Source organism: Strongylocentrotus purpuratus, unplaced genomic scaffold, assembly GCF_000002235.5.
Source record: "Strongylocentrotus purpuratus isolate Spur 01 unplaced genomic scaffold, Spur_5.0 spur5_scaffold_4, whole genome shotgun sequence".
NCBI classification, from domain to species: Eukaryota; Metazoa; Echinodermata; class Echinoidea; order Camarodonta; family Strongylocentrotidae; genus Strongylocentrotus; species Strongylocentrotus purpuratus.
The window spans coordinates 18,211,716-18,229,124 of NW_022145610.1; the positions used below are offsets into that span (position 1 = coordinate 18,211,716).

The window sequence follows — 17,409 nt, forward strand, 5'->3', positions numbered from 1 at the left end:
AGAACAACCGTCGATATCACATAAGGCCTGTCTTCACTATCTCGAGATTGCCAAATATCCAGCTATTTGAACTAGGCCTGAGTCATGTCGGGATTTTCATAAACCGGGTCCCGACGGCCTTGCACCGGTCGGGACCCGGTGTCCCGAAATCAGCTCGCAGGATTTGTCACTTGCCTCTATAAAAAGCGCATATCATCAGTATGTCCCTTAAAAGTGACATTTTTATCAGTCAAATAAATCAACACATGCATACCTCGGCACAGATTGGTATATTCTTCCATTTGACATTATATTCATCCATGATTGGCGATGTTTAGTGCCATTATCGTGCCTCTAAAAGTAAAAAAACTCGAGCAAAAATATAAAGACTACAATCGAGCCGCCATTTTGATTTATGCAGGTTGAATAAATCTGGTCAAAAAATATGAATGTTAGAATAATAAAACGGCTTTCTAAAAAATTCTTCTGTACAATATACCGATCATATAATATTTAAAGACAAAAATAAATATTTATCTCTTATTTTAAACATCGCATGCTTTTTTTTAAAAGCTGAAAATTACTTGGTAATCACAAGAAGTTTCGATACGAATAGCTGTTGCAAGGCAAGTTAAGACTAGTCTCGGAAAAATGCGCAGTGCTCCTCGTTATCTGTAATGCGTGCCAGAACGAACCCAAACAAAGACGTGATCGTAACGAGAAAAAAATCATTAAAACCTACGAGAGCACAATTGGAAAGATATACTGCTCAAAATTACCATAATCAGATACATAACTTGGACAAAGAATTCAATAATCGCCCAAGAAATGCCACAGAAATTGTGATAATCGAGGAGTAACTGGGTACATTTTTATCGCAAGGGGCCTGCTGCAAATACTCGAATCCTTTGTTATACTGCTTTTTACCGTAGAGGGCGGTATTTGCCTCGTGTTTAATTTAAACACGTTTAGATATATTGCAGCAGGCCCTTCCGATAATGATTGTACCTATAGTAACTCCTTAAATATCACTATTTATGTGGCTTTTCTTTGACAACTATTGTATTCTTCCTCCAATTAAGTTATGTATCTGCTTACGATAATTTTGAGTAGTTGTCTTTCCAATTGTGCTCTCGTAGTTTTTAATGATTTCTTTCTCGTTACGATCACGTCTTTGTTTGGGTTCGTTCTGGCACGCATTATAGCTAACAAGGAGCACTGCGCATTTTTCCGAGACTAGTCTGAACTTGCATTGCAACAGCTATCCGTATCGAAACTTCTTGTGATTACCAAGTCATTTTCAGCTTTTAAAAGAAGCATGCGGTGTTCAAAATCAAAGAAAAAATATATATTTTGTCTTTTAAAAATTATTCGATCGGTATGTAGTAAAGAAGTACTTTTTAGAAAGTCGATTTATTATTCAAACATTAATGTTTCTTTCAACCTGATTTATTAATTCTGCCGAGAGACCCGGCCAGTACAGTAGCTAGCTAGCAGCTGGCAACAACAACCCCATGGGGCGAACTGCTTTGCAACCCATATTTATATCAGCAGTTCGGATTGATTCTGGATGAGCTAGAATACGATTGGTAACAATTAAATACTTAAGTTTTAGGGTGGATTGATTTTAGTGGTGTGCAAAACTGCAATTTCTTACATATTTCATTATTTTTTTCGGAGCGCCGGTTCTCAAAAAACGAAACCGGGACCCGACGGCAACGGTCGGGTCCCGGTGTGATCGACCGTACCGACTCAAGCCTAATTTGAACTATCCCGATCGCAAACTATCCAGCTAATTTGCGTCTTCATCAGACCGAAGTAGCAATTAGAAGGATATTTGGTCAGGATTGTCATCCCCAGATATCTTGGGATAGTTTGCAAAATATCCAGCTATTTGTCCTGTGCGTCTTCACTAGACCGAAGATTCGCAATACACGCTAACGCTGAGCAAAATATCTCGAGCTAATTTCTCAAGGTCGAGTTTCAAGTTCCGAGGTCGAATCTTGAGATAGTGCAGACGCTATTTGTTACTTTGGGATTATTTCCCAAATAGCGGGCTATTTGGTAATCTCGAGATGATGAAGACGTGCCTATATAGACCCTACCACAGACTGAAGCTTTCGGTCTATCCACAGCGCTGGTCTGAGTATGGGGATCGTCCTCATAATCGCAGACAAAATGCATCCTCAAGAATGAGAATCGTCTGCATTTTCGCGGACCCTTTTTTCATCGGCGCTCTGCGGGTTTCGGGTTACCCAACCGCCCACTGGCGATGCCAAAAATGGATTCCCCAGGGGAAAATAACCATAGACATAGTTCACCGTCTACTTTTAATTATGGGTTGTCCATCTTCCCAAGGATTTATTGCTCAAAATAATGTGACAGTGAAGGTCTCGGTACATGCAAAGTCAATGTAGATCTAAAATGCATCAAGAAAATCATCGCCTAATCCGTTTTTTTGCATCGCTAATGCGCCAATAAAAAATATGAAACGTCTGCGAAAAATGCAGACGATCCTTATTTTTTAGGACGCATCGGTCCGCATTTTTACAAAGATCAACGATCCTCGTTTATGAAGACGATCCTTATTCTTTGTTCGAGTTGGATCCAGTGCCCGTGGCTTATTTCACAAGATGCAAATTCATACTAAGTTAGTAAGTAAGGCTTGATGATATCAATAACATAATTAATAAATCATCAATGTAGAAAACTCTCAACCCAGCTGTTATTAACCAAGCTAAGCTCGCGGTAAATACACTGCGCTGCACCGGCCACCTTGCACGACACGACACAACCCCGGCCCTACAGGGTCGGGCTGGACCCTGCCGAAAACTCGGTCACGGTAGCAGACTCCAGCAGACCGCAATGCCTGTGACGTATAGTGCTTATTCAGGCTTACAAAACCAGATTAGATATGTAAATCAATGCCTTTTTTATAGTAAAATCACACATCACAAAAATTTTATGGGAAATTTTCGAATTGGTATTTCTTACCCTAAAATTCGCTCATATACAGCAATGTTTAGCTCTTCAATTTCAGTCGACTACTAAATCTAGAGCTTTCTTTTGTTCAGCTGAGCCCCACTTGGCCGTAGAGGGCGCATGATGTGTCCTTTAAAATGAGTCATTTAGCCAACAAATACGATTGATTGATTGATTGATTTTTATTCGACAAGCTTCCAACATACAACAATATACAATAATAACAGATCAAAAATAAGTCAGCTTGAACAGGATAACCCACGAAAGCTCGAGAGCTTATTTCCAGTGGGGTCCCTCACAGACATGTATAAAATTAATAAGTTAAAATAGTAATATTTACAGACAGATAAGAAAATTAAAAGAATGAATTATTAAAGATAATAATAACAATAACAACATTAAACTGATGATAGAAATGATGGTAAGTACAAGAAGAAAAAGAAGAAGGAGAAGAAGAAAAAGAGGAGGATACTCTTTATATTTTGGATACTTTTAGTTGTGAGGGTACTATTCCCATTTGAAGAGAGAGATTAAAAACATAAGCTAAAGGTTTTGTAATAACATATTTGACATACTTGACAATATCTGGACTAATATCGTCCCATCCACACAACTTTCCATTTTTAAAAGAGTACACTATTTTCAAAATTTTATCTTCATTAATAGGTTTCAGAAATAAACTTTCCTTTATCGGAGATATCATAAAACAGGAGAAATTTAAATCTTTACAAGTAGTTGCATCAATGGAAGAAGCTAGTTTGGGTCCAATATTGTTAAAATAATCGTTAAAAAAAACATTCAATTGCGGATCTTTTAGTGTTCTTCCTTCGTGTATAAAGTGTTGTGGTAAAAGATGGGTTTTCGTTTTTTAAATATATTATTAATCAATGGCCATGTTTTCTTGAGGTCAGTTCTACAATCATTAAACCTTTGATAAAAATACTTTTTTTTGTTTGCCTTTCTCAATTCAGATGACACTTTGTTTCTAATCTTCTTATATTTGTCTTCATTTTCATAATATGTAGGATTACAACAAAACCTTTTATAAAGTTTGTTCTTCAATCTTATTTTTGTCAACAAGTTTAATGATACCCATAACTTTTTGTTTTTATTTTTCTTATTACTCCTAACAAAAATGAAAGATTTATTATAATGCCTTTGAAAGTTGGAGAAAAGGCAACATTGGGATCTTTACTTCTATAATCATCTGTCCATTCTTCAGAAGATAACTTGCAGAAAAATGACTTCGTTGTGTTATCATTGATTTGTCTTATTTTCTTTCCCTTATCATACTCATAACATGTTTGAGCATTATTTAGCATTGCAAAAACTGGCAAGTGGTCTGATGATGCCAGCATTTACATTTGAAGTATAAGAATTAATACAAAATATTGTCAAGTGATGCAGTAGTTTTTGTAAGTCTGGTTGGTTTGTTGATCATAGGTGTTAAACCATTAACATATAAGTTGTTCAAAAAAGTATTAATCCTTGAATCACTAGATTACTTCAGGAGGTCTAAATTGAAGTCACCCATTATATATAGATGCTTATTCTCTTTAGTTAAACATTGTAAAATATCATCAAAATAGGTATTAATAACCCTGATAGCAGACTGACGTCTTAAAGACGTCATAAATTGGTCGTAAAGTGGTAAACACGTCGTACGTCGTACGGACGACAAAATTACGACGTCATTATGACGTCTTTAAAAGACTAATTTTTTCCAATATGATTTTTGTCTTATTGACGACGTCAAAACGACGTCATAATGACTTCTTTAAAAGACAAATTTTATCAAGATATATTTTGTCTTATCGACGACGTCATTATGACGTCTTTAAAAGACTGTTTTTTTCCAATGTACTGTTGTCGTATTGACGACGTCATAAAGACGTCATTTTGACATCTTTTAAAGACTATTTTGTCGTATTGACGACGTCATTATGACGTCATTACGACGTCATTATGACCTCTTTTAAAGACTATTTTATCCAAGCTAATTTTGGTCGTATTCACGACGTCATTATGACGTCTTTAAAAGACTGTTTTTTCCAATGTACTGTTGTCGTACTGACGACGTGTTAACGTCGTCATTATGACGTCTTTAAAAGACTATTTTTTCCAAGATAATGTTTGTCGTATCGACGACGTCATAACGACATCTTTTAAAGACTAATTTGTCCAAGATAATTTTTATCGTATCGACGACGTCATAACGACGTCTATAAAAGACTATTTTTTCCAATATAATTGTTGTCATATTGACGACGTCATTACGACGTCATTATGACCTCTTTTAAAGACTATTTATCCCAAGATTATTGTTGTCAATACAACGTCTTTAAAAGACTATTTTTCCAATATAATTTTTGTCGTAATTATGACCTCTTTTAAAGACTATTTTTCCAAGATATTTTTTTTGTCGTAAGGACGACGTTATAACGACGTCATTATGTCTCTAAGAACCTAATTTTGTCCAAGATAATAATCGGGTAAAGACTATAGTCAACTTGAGCTCGGTGGCCTATATATAACCAATATTACAATGTTTTTTTCCACGAGACACTGTGATTTCAATTGCAAAACACTCTTGAGTAGATGTTATAACATTTAAATCATTTCGTATCAAATATGTTAGAGTACTAGCACTTGACATGCATGCAAATTTTCGGGGGGGGGGGATCTTAGGGGGGCCATTGACCCCCCCCCCCCCCCGGTAAAAACCGGGACTTTACTCTCTCGCAAACATAGAGATTTTGTGCTCTTATAAGAGAAGAAATTTGTTGCGACAAACTCTTACTAATTATAGTAGCAGTGGCGGATCCAGGAATTTCTTACCGGGGGGGGGGGGGGGCACAAAATGGCATGGGGTGAAATCAGTAGCGTACGCAGGATTTTTTCAAGGGGGGTTTAACATTTTTAAATCGGGCCGAAAATTTCGCAACGACTCAGCCAGCCGCTAAAAGGGGGGGGGGGCACGTGCCCCCTGTGCCCCCCCCCCCTGGATCCGTCCCTGAGTAGCGAAATAATGTAATAGCGAGTTAGATCGCTACGGCTGCTGCGCTCTCCTATAATAAAAAGAGCGAAATTCAAATAGCGAGTTAGATCGCTACGGCTGCTGCGCTTAATTAAAAAGTCGGCCATAAACAAATTCCTTTATCAAGGTTCAAACTCTGGACTTTGCTCTATACAGACATGTCCAGCTGAATCTTCTGCATTAGTGATTAAAAACCCTAAACATAATTACATATTGCTTTTAGATTATACTTCGGTATGAGTATTGTGCACGATAATACTCTCGACTCGACACTAGCGTATCCAGTGGAGTTTTGATTCCGTAAAAGTCTTCCTCTATAGCTGCAAAAAGGTATGCATAATGTTTGCTGTCGTATACTTCTGTTTTATCTCTTTTATAACTTTTCTCCCCCTAGCTCCTTTCTCGCCAGGGCCCACATGCATCAAGCACTCACTCATATTATCTCTCTCTCTCTCTCTCTGCTCTCTCCGCCCTCTCCGCCCTCTCTCTCTCTCTCTCTCTCTCTCTCTCTTCTTCTTCTTCTCTTCCTCTACCTCCCTACTTCTCGCTCTGGCTGCTACCCCTTTCAGAGAATATCGACAAGGGGGAGGGGGCGAGTTGGACAACGAGCGGCGAAGGAGATCATTTGCGTATTCAGAATACCAATTTTTTTTATAGTGCCTGAAGAAATAAGAATATTTGAGATTCAAGAGTTTTTCAGAACAACTCTTACAAGGGGTGATGATATACCTGGTGAAATAACACTGTTTTTACGGATAGGCCTACACCATTTTCCATTTCAAGTTCAGAACCGAGAAAAACAAAACTTTGCCAATCGTAATTAATAAGTCAAGTCTTATTCACCGCTGTTATTCACACACCAGGAACGTAAAAGGGACTACGTCGGTATAATAAAGGTTCAGCCATTTGGTTTGTTTTGATCAAGAAAATTTAGGTCATGTGCTTATCATTAAACAAACTTTTATGTCAATGACGAGTTCCAAGTTAAATAAAATAATTGTCTTCATATAAATTATTGCAAATCCATTATGTTAACTGTGAATATACACTGTTGGTCATAATGGTGGAATAATTATTTTTACCCCAGTTTAGGGAAGGATTTAAAAAATTATTTATTTCTAATATATCTAGATAATGGCATACATTCTCAGATTTTATTGAATATTGATTTGCGAGTGTTTCTTTTGCGTGACTGCTAAATCATATGTGTGCTACTATGCTAATCAGCTAGGGAACCTACGTCCTTAAATCATAATTGACAGTAATGAGGATTAATGCCTCACAAAAGGGCACTTATATAGCTGATCGACACGATTTTTATCCTGGGGCCTCACAGTAACGAGGCCATTGCTTAGCCCCTGAATCATGACTGTACGCAGTGTTTGCTAGGGTACGCGGCCGCCCCCACAAATCCCCCAAAACGAAGAAAATGCAATAAATTGTCAAAAAATCATTGCAATTTCCCCCCGCCCCCAACAGGAAAAATTTCTCTGTGTGGCCATGCCTTGAACCATAATGCATGGCCCTACAGAGGAATTTTTCCTGTTGGGGGCCGGGGGAAAATGCCATTATCTAGATCTATATCTATTAGAAATAAATAATTTTTAAAAATCCTTCCCTAAACTGGGGTAAAAATAAATATTCCACCTTTATGACCAACAGTGTATTTGGTGAAATACTACCGTTTTCACGGATCCACCATTTTCCAATTCAAGGTCAGAACCGAGAAAAAAGTTTGCCAATTGTAATTATTAAGTCAAGTATATACACCGCTGTTATTCACACAACAAATATGTAAAAGGAACTAGGTCAGTATATTTCGGTTCAGCCATTTAGTTTGTTTTGATTAAGCAGATGTAGGTCATGTCATGCTTATCATTAAGCAAACTTTAAAGGTAATACAAAGTTTTGGTATGGGGTCATGAATTTGGTTCAAATGAAGATATTGGAAGCATAATGCGATTTTACAATATTCGATGATCGTTGTCGCATTTGAAATCGAGTCTAAAGTGATGAAATTGTAAATAATAAACTTTTTATGTTGTATAGCGCCCTCTCTAGATTGATATTACTTTCGCTTTAAAACAATGTTTCTTGACTACAATCGACCAATTTGCCATGCCCGTTGGAAATTATATATCAGAACTGCCGCATATTCTGAGATTTTCATGGTCGCAGTCACCATGGCATGGCCCTTAGGTGCTAATTGAAAAATTCAAAATGTACCGGGAGCACCGGTAAATTTTTGATTATTCAATTTCTCGAAAGCAGAAGTGTTTTAGGGGCTAAATTTTCTAGTGCTTATAATACATCCACAGGGGCATCCAAGCATATCAACATTGCAAATCCATCCAATTTTTCAAAATTTCCCAAAACTTTGCATTACCTTTAATGTCAGTGATGAGTTCCAAGTTGTATACATTAATGAGAAATTGTCTTCATAATTATAAATCGCCAATCCATGTTGTTACAATTGTGAATTGTAATTTTGTAAATATTCTTTCCACTTTTTGCATTTCCGTAGATGGCTGTAAACCAGAACCTTCCGTTTTACCGCTTGAGGCATGAATTTAAAGGAGTTATGTATCCAAACTTTGTCCTGGATTCTAGTATCAAACGGTTGAGGACCTTCCCAGTCCGATCAGATGATGTTTGGCTCTTGTCCTTTCCAAAAGCAGGTGAGAGGTCGCTCTTTATATACACCTTCTTCGTCTTTGGAAAGAGGCAAATCCCAAAACTACGATGTCATGAAATCCAAAATGTTAACTTTTGAAAAGAAAAAAATAGACATTATTATATACAAGAGGTTATCACAAGCCTATAGTCGCAACATTGATGTTGTTATTTTTATTGTTTATGAAATTATATAGGCCTAGAAATAATGATGTTTTTCTCCAATGGTATTTTCACTTTTCGATGAGTGGTCATTTTGAGACAGAATCTTTTATATAAGTGGGCCTCAAGAGATCAACAGATGAATTATTGTATAGGTCTACTTGAAAGTGTTTTACTTTTCAGGTTATAAAAACTTACCATCGGCAAGGTCTACGTTGCTTATATTTAATTACTTTTGTCTTTTTTTATTATGTTTAAATGTAAATTGATGTAAATATATATGAAATGTGAAATATGTGAAATAAAACACCTCGGTAAGAGGACAAGAAAAACAAATTAATGGATTAATGAATAATTGATTACCTTTTCATCCGGATAGGAACCCACTGGATGATGGAGATTGTTGGACTCATTCTAAGCGATGGTGATCCGGATCAGATCAACCGATCCCTTTACTCCTCGACACCGGAGATGATCAACATGGATCAACCGTTTCCCGCCACAAGGGAAGATGAGAAAATACATCCTGTGAACATGAGTCCATTCCTGGACGTTGTCGAGAGAGCGCCCTCACCTAGGGTGATGCTTGATCACCTGACCTTAGACCTTCTGCCTGAGGATATCCTCAAGTCAAAGGTGGGTGTCATCTCATGTATATTATTCGGATTAGCACATTTAGTTGGGTCCGATTAGTAGGTCCATGTTGAGATTTTTCAGGAAGCAGGTCAAGAAATCGCTCTGAACTATTATTAGGATGATAATCGATAGATCACCCGAAACTATATAGGCTTAGACAGTTAGTAGGTCCATGGTCCCATTGGGTCTTACTGAGTATATTATCATCAAGTCTAATGTTTGTCCACTCACGTATACTCTATCAGCTCGTTCGGCTGAGTGCGCTTTCTGGGATGTTTCAATAATGGCAGATGAATGGAGCGACCCACCTGGAGGATATCCATGTACGTATTATGTATCAGTATTTTTAGTTTGCATGGGTATGTTTTATTAAACAGACTAATTGTTCATACCTCTTACTTTGTACAAAATGTTTGTCTCCCTGTCCGTAATAGTTCTATACAAGCATGTCATACTTTTCTCATTCTTTCGTTTCTGTACCACCTATATCCAGGTCATCTACACTGCACGCAATCCAAAGGACTCCATCTTATCTTGGTTCGAGTTCGTCAAAGATGACCCAGTCTATTCACTTACCATGGATAAAACCATAGAGGAATTTATGAACTACAGTAAATCATTTTATCACTCCCATAGAGGAATGTCGATCAGTGGTGGGACTGGGGGGGGGGGGGGGGCACGGGACACACGCAAAGCGGCAAAATCCGATATGGCATACCTTACATTTTGTTACTGTATGGTCTGTGCACATTTTTTTAAAAACCCAATGGCCCGAATTCACAAAGCAAGGTTTGAGCTCAAACCTCCTTTTGTTTCGCTAAACCTCCTTAATTTGTTCTTTACAAACCCGGTTTGTAAAAAACGCGTAAAACGCGTCATGACGTACGAAAACCAAGGTTTCTTCGACAAACCTCCTTTGTGAATTCGGGCCAAAAGGTTCTAATTTTTAAAATCTGGTTAAGAATGTTTTGCTTTGTCAGAGCGATTTATGGACTGTGCCCCCTTCGCACCCCACCCCTCTCCTTTTGTAATAAAACACATGGAACTGTCACCGATTTTATCAAAGAAATGGGATATAAATACTTTGAGTCTTCGTTTGAGATTAAAGTAGTACAATGTAGGCCAACATCCGTGCAAACTTTGGTTGCAAACTTTGAGGGCACCACCGCATGTTATGTATATGCGGGGAAAGAGAAAGAGAGAGAGAGAGAGAGAGAGAAAGAAAGAGAACTAATGTGGCGGCCAGTTTATATAACTATTTTCAATAATCATTTACTAATTTACTTGCTTAAAATAAAGGAAGGGGGACCAAATTGTAATCGTTTTTTTTGTTTGTTTGTTATTTATTTATTTATTGTTTTGTTATTTAAAAAAAATTACTAGAAAAATGTTTGTCATGATTGTGACGATTTGCAAAAATGTATCTATAAATTGGTTTTAAAATATAGGAGCTTCATAGGTTGGCGATTGGTGATGAAAAGCATGGTCTTTTCGTCCTTTTCTTATTTTTCTCATTAATTTGATCAGCAATGAATTGGGGTTGTTGGCCAAAACATGTCCGTCAGTTCTGGGAGCTACGTGACCACGAGAATGTGACGTTTGTCTTCTACGAAGATCTCAAAAAGGTAAGCGTCGGGAGCGGTTCTGCAGGCTTCAAGCCACCTCCCCCCCCCCCCCAAAAAAAAAAGAAGAAAGAAATGAAGATACCCCTCTTGAATACTGGTAGGGATATTCTCTAAATGTAAAAGCTCGCAACACGTTCTAACAAACTCTCGAGTTGTGTTAATCTGACTATGCGTCATTGGCTTGGTGAATAACAAATACCATTATAGGGAGGAAATTTTATTTTGCATAATCTGGGATAAAAAGATAATAATAAAATAAGGATCTATTGCAAGACAACAAGACGACAAACGCCCCATCCACAACTATGTAAGGATTTTTAAAATATTGTTACACAAATTTTTTTCCCCGAGTTGTGGAAAGGGTGTTGTCTATTTTTTTCCTCTCTCCATAATTCCTTTATCTCCTCTTTTCCGCCATTCGGGCTCCATCGTACGCCACTGGCTGAAAACTTCTCTTAGGTTGCAGTTAATTCCTTCTTATTTGAACAATATTTTTTTTTTAAATGTGTTGCTAGCAAAAACATTTTCTATTGTTTGACTCTAATAAAAACAGGAACCTGCCAAGAACATTCAGAAGATTGCTTCAGGTATTGGTCATCCGCTGTCGGATGAAACACTACAGCGTGTTGTTGAGCTCAGCCACATTGAATCGCAGAGAAAAAGATTTCAGAAAATGGCGGAGAGTGGGCAAGAAAACCTCGTCAGTAATGCATCAGGAATGTATACGTTCCTTAACAAAGGTGAATATAATCACCTCTGTATTGTCCATTTGCATATTGGCTAGACAGTAACCCGCTATACAGTATCAAGATAATTTGAATTTTTTTTGTCTTCTAACTTTCAAAATGTATGATAATCCTTAAAGTGGAATCAGTTTCATCCATGAAATTGAAATTTTGTATACTTACATCAGCAATAATCTCTTTTTATTAATCACACTTATTGAAAAGTTTGATATCCAACCTGTATTTAAACAGGTGAAAATCGTCATAATACTGTAACAAGCCCTAACCAGGGGGGGGGGGGGGGGTTCGACCCCTCCCCCCCCCCCCCCCCCCCCCCCCCCACTCCGTGAACGAAGAGATACCATGCGTGTTCCCAAACTCTCCGGCTCGTAACAAAAGAAAAAGGTCTACCCGTATTGACTTTACACACCGGAATTTTGCTGAAAGGGGGGGGGGGGTGTGCTGAAAAAGGCTCGTATAACAAAAGAAAAAACTAAATAACACTGAGTTGGGGGGCGGGGTACGATCGAACCCCCTAGAATTTTCAAAGGTAACAAAAGGGGGAAGAAAAGAGAGAAAAGAGGGGAAGAAAAGAGAGAAAAGAGGAGAGAAAAGAAGAGGAGAAGAGAAGGGTTTTGAAGATCCGGTTTTAAAGCCCTTTTGAGGACCCCCCCCCCCCCCCCCACCTACACCCCGATGTTAAAACAGCTTAAAACCGGGGTCGTCCAGGTCCAATCCCCACTCGCCAAACATCCATGGGCGTCAATCCGAGCTTGAGCATGGGGGTGGGGGGGGGGGGGGCACAATGACATGTCACCTTTACAGTTACTTTCAAAGTTATACCACGTTTGTCAATTTGTCATGAATCACTGTCTTTAAGCTTACCATTGTATGCATCTGGGTCAAATTTTGCTTGGGTATTTGGTACTGGGTAATTTAAATGGTAAACATGAACTTGTGTCCTATTCATTCTAGTCTCATTCATTTGCATTATGTTTTATTCATTCTAGTTCAAATGTTTTCTGACTGTTTTCAAGACAATGTCTTTTTTGTCGATCTTAGTTGTATGTAGCTTGATATCTCAGTGAATTTTAGAGGGAAAACCAATCCAAGCAACGATTTCTGAATTGTAGCGATAATCGTTCGCCTTTGCTGCTCTTGAATAATACTGACAAGCAATATTATAAATTCTGACGTAGATCCTAATCAAACGATTGGTTGAAAGCGTACACGTGACCAAGCATTTATTTTGCCTAACGCGTAATTTGGATAATAATGACCGGTCATTAGTAAAATCATGTGATAAAACATAATTTATGAAACAAATAAAACATAATCTTATAAAACAAAATAATACACATAATTTTGTTCGGGCATTATAATAACCCACACTTGATACCTCCAAAACAATCCAAACACCCTCGGCTACCGCCTCTGGTGTGTTAGACTGTTCCAAAGGTAATTCTTACCAATACCTTTACTGCTGTGTATTATTTGTATATTAATTACTTTTTCCAGGGCCCATGATAAATTTCGTTTAACAGCTGTTGATTCCCCTTGGTTGATTCTTTTGTTCGGATTATTTGCGGCGAGAGAAAGAAGTGAACGGTCTCACGCTTAACGATGATCAAGTATTTCTATTATTATTTGTTTATCGTCTCTACAATGCTCTTTGAATAATAAAAAAACAGTTTTTATTGTTAGGCTTCCTGAAAGAAATTTCAATTGTTTGTTGTTAAGAAATATTTGGTTACACCCTGTAGATCATGATGATGTGTTTGATCTTGTTTTCAATAACAAGACCAAACACAATGATAATATGCTACTGCATGGGGTGCAAGCCAATAAGTCCTTTACAACAAGAAACACAAATGAGGTGCTATTCGATGTGGCGTACACATGGCAATCCCATATAGATAATGATCATCAGTACTGGGTCCAATAAACTATTTAAAAAAAATGAATTTGAACCAGGGCCATAGTAGGCTACCCCCTCTCTCTCCCTCTCTCCCTCTCTCTCTTTCTTTCTCTCTCTCTCTCTCCCTCTCTTGTCATTGTCGTTCCTTTCCCTCGCTTATTTCCTTATTGCCACGGAGTAGGCTATGTATGCCTCGATCATTAATAATTACCGATATTGCTGAAAATGATTCTTCTCCTTCCCCTTGTTCCTCATCTTCTTCCTAGTAGTAGTTTGCTTAATTTCAAATGATTACTATCTGTTTGCTAGGACCATCAGGTATAATAATCTCTCTGGGTGCCATTAGGAGCGCTGGGCCGTTATAATGAAAACACAACAAGAAATATTGGAATTTTAGGGAATATTATGATTTTTCAACAACATGAAACAAATCTGTTTTATTATGTTAGTCATTTCAGTTAACAAAGTATGTTTGCATTACCTCAAAAATGCCTTCACAAAAAATCGTGTCTTTGCTGGTTCCCACACAATAATAACCCGTATTGTCTATGACGCTGTGACATTATAAAAATCTATTTTGGGGGATTTCTCAATTTTCTCTTCATTTTCCGAAAGAGCATCAAAAATAATGTCCAAATGTTGAAAAACAATTGAATAGGTTAAGTATTGGCTGAGATATGACCATCTGGGAGCTCAGTGTTATCATTTCTCTGGTTCATATAACGTTACCTCAGAGTGCCTCAAAAAAGTCAACAAATCTTTGACTGACCGGTTTTTACCATACTCGTTTTCCCCAATAGACTGTAGTGTTATGAAAACCGTTAGGCAAACGCAAAATTTGGTTTCGATTTCCAATCATAAATATCTTGATAATCAGACAGGTGATCGGCTTGTAAAAGTCATGGGGTTCCTGACTGACCTAAAGCTTTATAGTTATCATTGCAGCATGAGCTAAATCCATTATTTTGTTTCAGAATCTGAGACAAAGTTACCGGATCTCTTTAAAAGATTGTTTGACTTTCATATTTCCTTTTAAAAAAAAAATTGTTACTCATTTTCTTTTCAAATACAGGAATAGTTGGTCGTTGGAAGAACCACTTCACCGTGGCACAGAACGAAGCATTTGATGAATGGTATCAAAACATAATGGCTGACACAGATCTCTCGTTTACGTTTGAATAAACATCGATAGAAATGGGACCTATAGCTTTAAATGCTCTGCTTTCTTTACAGGTTCCTCCTATTTTTCTCAAATTCTGATGTATTTAAGAGTGATTATTTTTAGAAATGGGACCTACATCTTTCCAAGCTATATGCTTCTTTTATAGGTTCCTCCTCTTTGTCTCAAATTCTGATGTTATTAAATATTGATTATTGTGTTTAATTCTTTTATAATGATGCAATGTATATTATGTTCACTAAAGAAGTATGTACATCATTTAAAAATTGCAACATGTTTTATTATGTAATCAACCTTCCATAAATAGTTTTAAACGTTCCTTTTGACTGTTTTTATTAAATTTGTACTCAGCAACTTGAATTTCATATTTGATTTATGACGTATATATTTGTATATATTTTTTATGTATTATGTTTTCCTTTTACCTTGTACTGTTTCCACTTCATTTCTTTTTATTCTTAATGTGATTTTAATTACGTACTTTCTTTAGGGATCAACGTTCAACAAGGCTAAAATATGCTCTTTTTGTTGACCCCTCATTCGACATAAATTTGCTTTCTGAACTTATTTGCTTGTTAGTTTGATTGTATTCTTATTATCTGTAATGTTACCCTTCTAAATGTATTTATGTATTTCAAATTTCAATTATTTTTGTAATACTCTGTATGTAGGCCAGGCGCGTACACAGGGGGGGGGGGGGGGGGGGGGGTTGAACCCCCCCTTTGGTATTTTTATGTGTGTAAACCCCCTTAAAAAACCTAAAACTCCTCCCCTTTGGTTTTGTTTTTGTTTGGTTTTGTTTTTTCAATTATAAAAAAAAAAAAAAAAAGTGACCTTACCCCCCCCCCCCCCTCCCCCAACAGAAAAAAGGGCCAAATTTTCAAATTTCGAGACCAAAAAAAAAATAAGTGTCTTCTAATATTCAACACATTTTTATTTAAAGCGCCGTAGAAACTAAATAAAACAACAATGACGGAGACTTCGACAACGACAACAACAACGACGACAACTACATCTACAAAATAAGGAACAACTGCATATCAGGTCAGGACCTACAATGTATAGGACTCGAATTGTCCAGAATTATCCATGGATTAAGTTTAAATGGTGGCAAATGAAAACCTGGAGATGAGAAAGAGAGGGGAAAGGAGAGAGAGAGAGAGAGAGAGAGAGAGAGGGGGAGGGGGGGGGGTGAGAGAAAGAGTGAGTGGGAGAGAGAAAGAGAGAGAGAGAGAGAGTGATTGATTGGTTGATTTTTTTTCAAAAAAAAGAATAACAGATCTGTCAGCTTGAATAGGGTAACCCACAAAAGCTCGAAAGCTAATTATTTCCAGTGGGGTCCCCGCCATGACATACATAAAAATCTAAGTATTTATAGACAGATAAGAAATGATTATAATAACAATAACAACATCAAACTAATGATCGAAAATAGAAGAAGAAGAAGAAGAAGAAGAAGAAGAAGGAGAAGGAGAAGGAGAAGGAGAAGGAGGAGGAGGATCGAGAGGAGGAGGAGGAGGAGAAGGAGAAGGAGAAGGAGAATTGATTGATTGATTGATTGATTTTTATTCGACAAGCTTCCAACATACAACAATATACAATAATAACAGATAAAAAAAGTCAGCTTGAACAGGATAACCCACGAAAGCTCGAGAGCTTATTTCCAGTGGGGTCCCTTACAGACATGTATAAAATTAATAAGTTAAAATAGTAATATTTACAGACAGATAAGAAAATTAAAAGAACTACTTATTAAAGATAATAATAATAACAACATTAAACTGATGATAGAAATGATATTAAGTACAAGAAGAAAAAGAAGAAGGAGAAGAAGAAAAAGAGGAGAAGGAAGAAGAGGAAAATAATGATGAATTTGTAGAATTTCTATAACGTACGAAAACATAAGTATATACAACATGAAAAAGTATGAACCGACAGAAGAATAAAAATTTCAATCATATAACATGTCATTCACTTCTCTTCTCTGACTGTCAAGTATTAGGTATTCCTTTAATTTCCTCTTAAAATGATCATAGTTTCCTATTTCTTTTACACCATTGGGAAGGGAATTCCAATGTTTTATGGCATTGTAATAAAACGAATTTCCAATACTACCTACTCTTTCAGGTAAGTTAAAGTTGAATCGTCTATTTCTTGTATTATAATCATGTACGTCAGTAACAAGATCGAAGTTGGATCGAATATAATGATTCGACCTAGTATGATATATTTTATGCACATGATGCAATACGAGTTGTTTTGATCTTTAGTCGACTTCAAGAAAACCAGCTTTAGAAAGTCACTATAAAGAAGGAGGAGGAGGAGGAGGAGGAGGAGAAGAAGAAGAAGAAGAAGAAGAAGAAGAAGAAGAAGAAGAAGAAGAAGAAGAAGAAGAAGAAGAAGAAGAAGAAGAAGGAGGAGGAGGAGGAGGAGGAGAAGAAGAAGAAGAAGAAGAAGAAGAAGAAGAAGAAGAAGAAGAAGAAGAAGAAGAA

At 37.0% G+C, this 17,409-nt stretch overlaps 1 protein-coding gene across 1 annotated transcript; it reads left to right on the forward strand.

The window, feature by feature from the left end:
• Positions 1 to 8,424: 8,424 nt before the first annotated feature.
• On the forward strand, positions 8,425 to 14,934 carry LOC115929292 (sulfotransferase 1C4-like). The gene is made up of 6 exons (XM_030998006.1): positions 8,425 to 8,676; positions 9,213 to 9,469; positions 9,963 to 10,080; positions 10,997 to 11,094; positions 11,648 to 11,834; positions 14,810 to 14,934. Exons 1-6 carry the CDS (start codon positions 8,523 to 8,525, stop codon positions 14,917 to 14,919), a joined length of 924 nt encoding a protein of 307 aa, XP_030853866.1. The 5' UTR covers positions 8,425 to 8,522; the 3' UTR covers positions 14,920 to 14,934.
• Positions 14,935 to 17,409: the final 2,475 nt, after the last annotated feature.

Coding starts and splice junctions, on each gene's coding strand:
- LOC115929292 (XM_030998006.1), top strand. CDS start 8,523: ATGGCTGTAAACCAGAACCTTCCGTTTTACCGCTTGAGGCATGAATTT. Junction 8,677..9,212: donor CTTGTCCTTTCCAAAAGCAG/GTGAGAGGTCGC, acceptor TCATCCGGATAG/GAACCCACTGGATGATGGAG. Junction 11,095..11,647: donor TCTACGAAGATCTCAAAAAG/GTAAGCGTCGGG, acceptor TAATAAAAACAG/GAACCTGCCAAGAACATTCA.